At 32.9% G+C, this 8,862-nt stretch overlaps 1 protein-coding gene across 1 annotated transcript in view; it reads left to right on the top strand.

The window, feature by feature from the left end:
• The first annotated feature begins 2,900 nt into the window (after positions 1-2,900).
• Positions 2,901-8,862, top strand: part of LOC111701321 (protein-tyrosine sulfotransferase) — a 6,664-nt gene continuing 702 nt past the window's right edge. The window contains exons 1-7 of the mRNA XM_023472555.1: positions 2,901-2,951; positions 3,451-3,585; positions 3,715-3,839; positions 5,497-5,650; positions 6,574-6,674; positions 7,422-7,509; positions 7,834-7,949. Of these exons, the coding sequence (XP_023328323.1) occupies positions 3,451-3,585; positions 3,715-3,839; positions 5,497-5,650; positions 6,574-6,674; positions 7,422-7,509; positions 7,834-7,949 (719 nt within the window). The 5' untranslated portion in view covers positions 2,901-2,951. The remainder of the gene's footprint in view (positions 2,952-3,450; positions 3,586-3,714; positions 3,840-5,496; positions 5,651-6,573; positions 6,675-7,421; positions 7,510-7,833; positions 7,950-8,862) is intronic.

Here is an 8,862-nt window from a genome sequence, read left to right as displayed (position 1 = left end):
TTTTTACACAGTAAAAAATTAAAAGATCGAGTTTATTTCAGTGTCGCTAAAAAATCGTTGAACGACAGAACATCGTCATTTTTACAACAAAGTCGTGGTTAGGATAAAGCTGGAAAAGTCGTCTTTATTTAATCTTCTATAATGGACTAGTTTGAGAACCCAGCTTTGCCTGAAGTCAAAGTTCTCTCTAATATTACAAAAAATATAAAAGCTTTAGCAATGTTTAAAGTAAATACACTTTCAAAAGAGAACTTTTATTCCTTGTTTTGCCGGTTAATATCAAAGGAATCACATTATAGAAATAAATTTATGTGCTTTCCAGAGTCAGTTACATTTTTCCATCATATGAGGGTCACTTAAAGATACCCTTAACTCTACTTGAAAAATAAATTATTTAAGGATTTGACAACCTACAGCCTACAGATATAAAACCGTAAATCTCCTTAAATTATGAAATTTAGTTTTGTATTGTTAACTTTATCAATTTATTTTTTTTTTATTTTTTTTATGAAACAAATTAATTGATGATTGTATTTAACGCAGAATGTAGTTATAATCATTTTTCCAATCTTCCTGTTTCCTGACTATCCTGTTTTGCTCAGTTTCGAGAGCTGACCAGGCAATTTGTAGTATTTCAATATCAGCTCTTGAATTTCTGTATTGTTTTTGATATCGGCCATCTATGCAGGTTTATTGCTGACATTGTTGTATAATGTGAACTTCCCTTTGTCAAATGCATTACATGTATCAGTGTCTTGCAGTAATTTGGTAAGAATTTAGTTTTGTATAATTCTTTCTTAAAGTGTGAAAAGAAGACGACTTTTAAAACTTTAAAAAGTCCGATGAGCATGAGCCAAAACAATTGTGCAGCATAAGCAGACCCGTTTCACTAAATTAGTGATTTTACAAGGGGTATTGACTATTTGCTTCGTTACAACACCAAATTATGTACTGCTACAATTTCGTCTTCATGTTTCATTGTTTTCTGGTTATCACTGTATGATACTGGATAATAAGGCTGTTAAAATGACAACCCCAGCCTAAAGATAAAAAGTATACCTCCTAATTCCTAAAATTATGAAATTTTCTTTTGAATGACAGAAAACAGGATCTTGTTTTGGCATGATCTGACAAATAGTTTAATCTTTTTTAAATCACTGACCATGCATGTAGGGAGATGACATTAAAAAAAAATCCAATATTTTTTTATTTGAACATTTTTTAAAATAGCGAAGAGCTCAAGGTAAATATTTCTAGAACAAACTGGAAAAATTGTAAAAAGTACATAAAAAATAACAGCTGTTTTCAATTGTTTAAACTCGCATCGGGCGAGTTCTCCGCCGGATCAGATTTCAGTTTAAATCCCTTCTCCGTGAGATGGTTGCTCTAAATATACCAAACTCATGGATCAAACTATTCATCCTCGGGATACTCTGCCTTATCCTCCTCAAGCTTGTCCTCGACGGCCGGCAGGCCGAGGAGAGCTTGTGGCCGAAGACGATTGTGAAAGGGACTGTTCACTTAAAGACGTTTTTATCTATGAGTGAACATATGAAATGCGTGACAAGTTAATGATTTGCATGAAATCAAGATGTAATATAGTTTAATCTCAAAATGTAAAATAAGTAAATTGATTTAAATCCACGAATTTGAATTGTTTAACAAAAAAGCATGGTCAGTCATGTAATCTTTCTTTATTTTCATTCATTTACTTCTTTTTTAATCTTTTTCTCGGCAAAATAATGAACTTTTTACATATTTACTTGGTTAAAGGATTAACTTAAAACGAAATGAGGTCAGAACTTTTGTATTGTTAATCTTCATCTTGAGCAGACATACGGATTAAATTGATTCGAACATTTCATGCGGATAGTGTTGTTGTTAATCGCTTTGGTTCGTTTTTTGAATGTATGTTTCTCAGAGTTAATTTGCGGAACAAAATTAACATTTTCCAAAATGTTTTATTCTAATCATTTTCTTTTTTTTAAAACTATGCCCAATTTTGACCTTGAGAAAAAATATAGACAAGAAACGAACCAAAAAAAAGGGCGCGTTAAAACGATAGTTTTGTGGTTCATATATCAAAGTTTAATAAAAGCTAAATAAACCGAATACAGTTATGAAGTGTGGGTAGTTTTATTAAACGTTAAAAAAAAACAAATTTACAACACTAACCTGCAGGATAATCAAAACGTTAAAGCGTTGAAGATTAACGTAATTTCACACAAAAATTTTATTTTCTGAGGATTTTAATCTCAAATAAATGTTTGTACACTTTTTTATTTAACAGTAATTTCAAAAACTAAAACCTATTTTATAGAACCAAAATTGTAAATTAAACTTAAATCTAAAGATTACGAACAGTCCCTTGGTAGACGAGGATAATGTGAAACACTATTACGATAGCGGTGACCACCCGTTCATATTCATAGGAACCAGATTCAATTCAAATCAAACTTTTTCTACGCAAAAACTCCGTATCTCCATAGACCCATGAAAAGCGTAACTAAGTGATATCATACAACTTATGCATTTCAATTTTAATCTCTTTTAATGGCAAACTCAGTTTTATTTAGAAGGGGGGGGCACAAATAAAATAAGAGTTTTTTAAAAGAGGAATGTTTATATCTTACAGAAAACATGAGAATCGAATTACAAAATTTATGTCGCATTTGATTTCCATTATATTTTGCATAATTAAAAATCTGTACCAGCAAATATCGATAACATTTGCGTACTCACTTAACATATTATAAGGCCGAGAGTATCTACGTATCAAAGCTTCGTAGAGAAGGCTGCACTACCAATAGAGAAGCTTACTTTAAAAAAAAAACATTTATTAGCTGTCTCTCTATTGTACTCTGTATGTGGACCCTTCAAGCTTTTTCAGAAAAACTTACTCATGGGTTAGATGTGGAGAAGAGACAAGGATTATTCCTAGGATACTCCAGGTATAGATAAATACACTAGGACTCATACTTCTGGGTTAGATGTGGAGAGGAGACAAGGATTATTCCCAGGATACTCCAGGTATAGATATGTGCACTATAGGACTCATACTCCTGGGTTAGATGTGGAGAAGAGACAAGGACTATTTCTAGGATACTCCAGGCATAGATAAATACACTAGGACTCATATCCAGGGTTAGATGTGGAGAGGAGACAAGGACTATTCCCAGGATACTCCAGGTATAGATATATACACTAGGACTCATACTCATGGGTTAGATGTGGAGAGGAGACAAAGATTATTCCTAGGATACTCCGGGTATATATATAAACTAGGACTCATACTCATGGGTTAGAGGTGGAGAAGAGACAAGAATTATTCCCAGGATACTCCAGGTATAGATATATACACTAGGACTCATACTCCTGGGTTAGATGTGGATAGGAGACAAGGATTATTTTTTATTTTAGGATTCTAACAATTATCATGATTATATCTAGATGCGGGATAACTGGTATAAAAGTGACCTGGAGAAGACAAGATTAGACCAAGCCGGTGTAGATGAGTCTGTGGTTGATGCTGCTGTCGGAGCATTCATCCTAGAGGCGATAGCTAAACATGGACATCCAACTAAGGTTCAAAAATAATTTTTCAAAAATCAAAAAATTCCAAGTTCAGAAATTGCTTAAAAACAAAACCTGAAATGAAGTCTCATATAGCCAAATAAACTCTGATTTGTATTTCCTAGCTCTGAATGAATTTAGGTATTATGTAACAAGGATCCCTTGACCCTAAAACATGGAGCATACATGACACAGCTGTTTCCTAAATCAAAATGGCTGTTTATGATCAGAGATGGTAGGGCAGTTGTTCACTCTGTTGTTACTAGGTAATAGAAATACCCCCTTCAAATTTCGACCCTTACAATCTCACCCCAAACCCATCCAAAATTCCTTTAAACTGAAAGGTTTAAAGGGACTGTAAGCGTGATGTTACTTATGACCCTACGTGCAAAAATTACAATATCCGATTCACAACGATACCCTTGAAAGCTTTGGCTCAATCAAGTATGAATTATATATTCATGTTTTTGTTCCATTTAAATATTTATTTTCAATTGAGGTTTCTTTGCAAAAGTGACTTGTGTATTTCTTGCTTTTAGGAAATATCTGAATTTAACAGTTTTCGAATCAGAAAAATAACGTTTTTCCCGCATTTTTTATCAGATTATGGTTGCAAGGGTATCTGCAGTTTGAATCGGACATTACCATCATTGAATAAAGATCCACGTGAAATTACGTTTACAGTCCCTTTAAAGTTTGGAAGTTTGAAATATTTGAATATTCAAGGTGGCGCCGAAAGTTAAAATAACTGAAAATTATCAAATTTTAATTTTTTACTGTTTTATAATTGAGCTCATTAAATTTTGGTGCTAATATAAACCCACCGCTGCAAGTTAAATATCAATTTACAACAAATCTCTTATTTTAAATCGAAATTGTAAGTAAAAATTCTTCTAAATTTTAACGTAACGTATTTTTCATTCATTTACATTTTAGTAAATAACACCCATGTTTAAATTGCTAAAATAAAAACCTTGAAAGAATTTCTAAACAAGGAAATGAAAAAGTGGTTAAAAGAATCCCTTGAAGGAAGATAGAGAGTTGGGACCCGTCCCACTACTATTTCAAGTTTAAAGATCACCCTGGAGAGAGTTGAGACCCGTACCACTACTATTTCAAGTCTAATTATTACCCTGGAGAGAGTTGAGACCCGTTCCACTACTATTTAAAGTTTAAATATTACCCCGGAGAGAGTTGAGACCCGTCCCACTAATATTTCAAGTTTAAATATTACCCCGGAGAGAGTTGAGACCCGTCCCACTACTATTTCAAGTTTAAAGATTAACCTGGAGAGAGTTGAGACCCGTCCCACTACTATTTCAAGTTTCAATATTACCCTGGAGAGAGTTGAGACCTGTCCCACTACTATTTCAAGTTTAAAGATTACCCTGGAGAGAGTTGAGACCCGTCCCACTACTATTTCAAGTTTAAAGATTACCCTGGAGAAAACATATTTCAACTTTACACCCAACTCCCAGTTCACAACTTCACAAGTCAAAAAATACAAAAATGCCAAATTTTGCAATATGCAAATCGCAAGACAAAAGTTATAAAAGTGCCAAATTTTGCAATGTGCAATTTTAAAGAAAGAAATTGAATTTCGCCACAAACTCTGATTGTTTTATCCCTATGTAAATAGACACAATAATTGGATATAGTTGGATAACCTTATGTTTATTTATAAAAGTGACAATAACTGGATATAGTTGGATAAACTTCTGTTTATTTAGAAAAGTGACAATAACTGGATATAGTTGGATAACCTTCTGTTTATTTATAAAAGTGACAATAACTGGATATAGTTGGATAAACTTCTGTTTATTTAGAAAAGTAACAATAACTGGATATAGTTGGATAACCTTTTGCTTATTTAGAAAAGTAACAATAACTGGATATCAATTGGATAACCCTTTGTTTATTTAGAAAAGTGACAATAACTGGATATCAATTGGATAACCCAAGGCAGTGCTTAGAGAAATGGAACACTGTGATCACGAATATGGATAAGCAGTGTCAGGAGATAGGGCCTGAGAGGTGTATGGTTGTTTACTACGAGCAGCTGGTTCTTCATCCAGAGGTAGTTTCATGATGATCGGCCGATAATCAGCTGTTTAATAATAAACCGGTTATCAGCAGGTAATCAGCTGACGATCAGATGGTGATCACTGAATCATAACTTGTAACATTTTTTTTGCTAATCAATCAGCAAAGAATCAGCTGAAATCAGTTAGTAACTAGCTGGTAATCAGCTGGTTATCAGCTAGAAATCAGCCAGTAATCAGCTAGGAATCAGCTAATAATTAGCTGGTAATCAGATTATAAGATTATGATTAGCAGACAACGTTATATTAAAAAGTTCCACGTAAATCTTATGAAAAAATGTCTTATATTTGGTTTGGTATGATCAAATGGGATGAATCCTAAGGAATTTGATGATGACAGATTATAAGTTTGATTGCTTTCTTCTATATAATAAAACAAGACATTCGTATATAAATTCGTTGCGTATAGCCGGCCAAACGGCTGGACCGATTGGGCTGAATTTTTTTGTGGACATTCATGGGTGGCCGGGTGTGTTATAGGCCATAAAACGAACTTTTTAAATTTTTTTTTATTTTCACGGGCAACGCCGGGACCTTCAGCTAGTATTTAATGAAAAAAAAAAACAATGAATATGGCATCATGACAAATAGACTCTTTGCTTACTAAGTTCTAATTTTCTATGAGTTTGAAAAATTGTTGACGAATGAAAAAGTGAATACATGAATGAAAAAGTGAATACATGAATGAAAAAGTGAATACATGAATGAAAAAGTAAATACATGAATGAAAAAGTGAATACATGAATGAAAAAGTGAATACATGAATGAAAAAGTGAATACATGAGTGAAAATCTAAAAGGATATGAATGAGCAAATGTGATAAAGGGATATAAAAATGGGTGAATGAAAGGATAAATTATAAAATAAAAGAATGGATAAAGAACTAATGAATTTATAGAGATGGATGACGATAATTCTTGATTTCCTGGATCTCCCCTGGGACTCTTCTGTCCTACATCATCAAGATTTTATAAATAAAAAGGGAGACAGCGGCATCAGGCAAGAAGAGTACAAATTAAACAAAAAAAATGCATAACAACATTTCTTAATTATCTACAACGTCAACATAAAAAGCACTGAGAATAAAACTTTTAAATGAAAGGATTAGCTAACTATTTTCTTGAGAGAGTTATTAACCAATCTTTCATTGGTCAAATATTTGTAAACTTGACAACTGTATTCACATTCTTTTGACTTATCATTTCATTTTTGATATAACAACACTAATTAAAATTAAATTCTAAATCGATGAGAATCTTTAAAATCTCTATTTTATGTTTTTGTTATGAGAAATTAATAAAAAAAACTGATGCCATTCATGAAGCAAATACCCGGGGTTTTCTCTGACGGCCTGTACTGTCTTGTTTGGCGGGTAATACAGGCATTGTCTGGTTTTGTTTAGAACGTTTTATATCCAATTTGGTCTATTTCTAACACTCAGTGCTAGAAATGGGGCAAGTGTTAGTTTTGGAACTAATATCCCCTGAAATAAGGGAATTGTCGGTCAAATTTAACTTAATAATGCAGCTATTTTTAAAATATTACAAATGTCTATTGTTTCTACATTCTTCTATTACAGGGTGTCTATAGGATAAATGTTCGTCTATTGCAGGGTGCCTATTGTTAAAATATTTCGCTGTTGTTGGGTGTCTATTGTTTTAACATTTTTCTATTACAGGGTGTCTATATAGTTAAAATATTTCTCTATTACAGGGTGTCTATTATTTCAGTATTGTTCTATTACAGGGTGTCTATGAAGGAAAGGTCCTCAGATCAAATTGTAAAACCGATCAATATTGAAGCCCTCACCCAATGGGTTGGATTCTATTCACAGGTTAGGAATGAAAAACTTGATCAATTATTTTTACTTCTTGCAATAACATTTTATTATTTATAGCTTACAAGCTGTGCAATAAGAGAAGTTTTCATGAAAAAAGTGTCAAGGGCGTATACAGGGGGGGGGCAGGGCGTACACAGGGGGGTGGGCAGGGCGCAGTGCCTGCCCTTAGCCGTTTATAATCTTTTTTATTACACTTGAGTTTCTATAACTTTAAAGGTTCAACAAAAACTTTCATATTTTTTTCATTTCAGACATTTCGACTTGTTACAAGTATTAAAAATTGATTTTTTAGATTTTCTAATTTATTCCTGTGTTTAGGATGTATTAAACGATATGGCTGAAATAGCTCCAATGCTCTCAACCTTCGGATATGACCCTGAACTAAACCCACCAAACTACGGTCAGCCTGACGGTCAAGTCGTCAACAATACAAAGTAACGATTTCATCTTCATTTCGTTAGAAGCTTTGTCACAGATAAAAGTTTATGTAAAAGTTTGAAGTATATTCATGCTTGATAAGCCAAGATTTGCTTATGTATGCAAGTCAATAAGTCGGCTTTTGAAAAAGACTATTTTTTAAATTTAGTTGTTAGGATTTATACAAAAAAATAAGGATAGAGAGGTTCAAGTGAGAACGAACCAATACCTGACAAGTGACAATTTTGGTTTCGCCTGATCCTTAATCAAAGGAATTGAGTCTTTGTCACAAACTCAAATTTTCTTATCTCTATATCTTTGCAACATGATGATGTAAACATTTGATATTCATAACTTAGATTATTTGATCTAACAGAATTCATAGATTGAAACATCTAAGGTCTACGACATTGGGTTGCAAACATTTAAGGATTAGAAAATCAGAGTTGGCGACGAAAACTAAATTCCTTTAAAAGATCTCTAAGCATTATTCCTTCAACCCCCCCCCCCCCCACCCCCCAGTCTTTCCATCCGCTACAACTGTGCTTACGATTCATTCCAGCTATAGAAATATAACTTAAAGCAAAAAACTAAAATCACTTTCTAGAAACTTCTCAGGTTGTACAACAAAAAAAATACAATTTACAATTCATAATGTCGATGATTTACCATTTTCTAACAATTCTTTTGTTAAATATTAAAATTCCAATATTAATTTAGACCCCCAAAGTGTAAATTTTGGGACATCCTGTAGACTGTGTAGACAAAATCCTGAGTACAATTACAAAGTTTGAGAGAGAAACCTTTTATCTCTGCACATATAGAATAAAGTTGGCAAGCTTAAATAACGATCAAAGGAAGAATTCTATTTGGTTTTCATATTTTAAAGTTGGGATTATTTTCTATTTCTAGGCTAACTAGGGGGGGGGG

The sequence above is a fragment of the Eurytemora carolleeae genome, unplaced genomic scaffold (genome assembly GCF_000591075.1).
Source record: "Eurytemora carolleeae unplaced genomic scaffold, Eaff_2.0 scaffold455, whole genome shotgun sequence".
Classification (NCBI taxonomy): domain Eukaryota; kingdom Metazoa; phylum Arthropoda; class Copepoda; order Calanoida; family Temoridae; genus Eurytemora; species Eurytemora carolleeae.
This window is presented reverse-complemented; position numbering and strand designations above follow the sequence as displayed.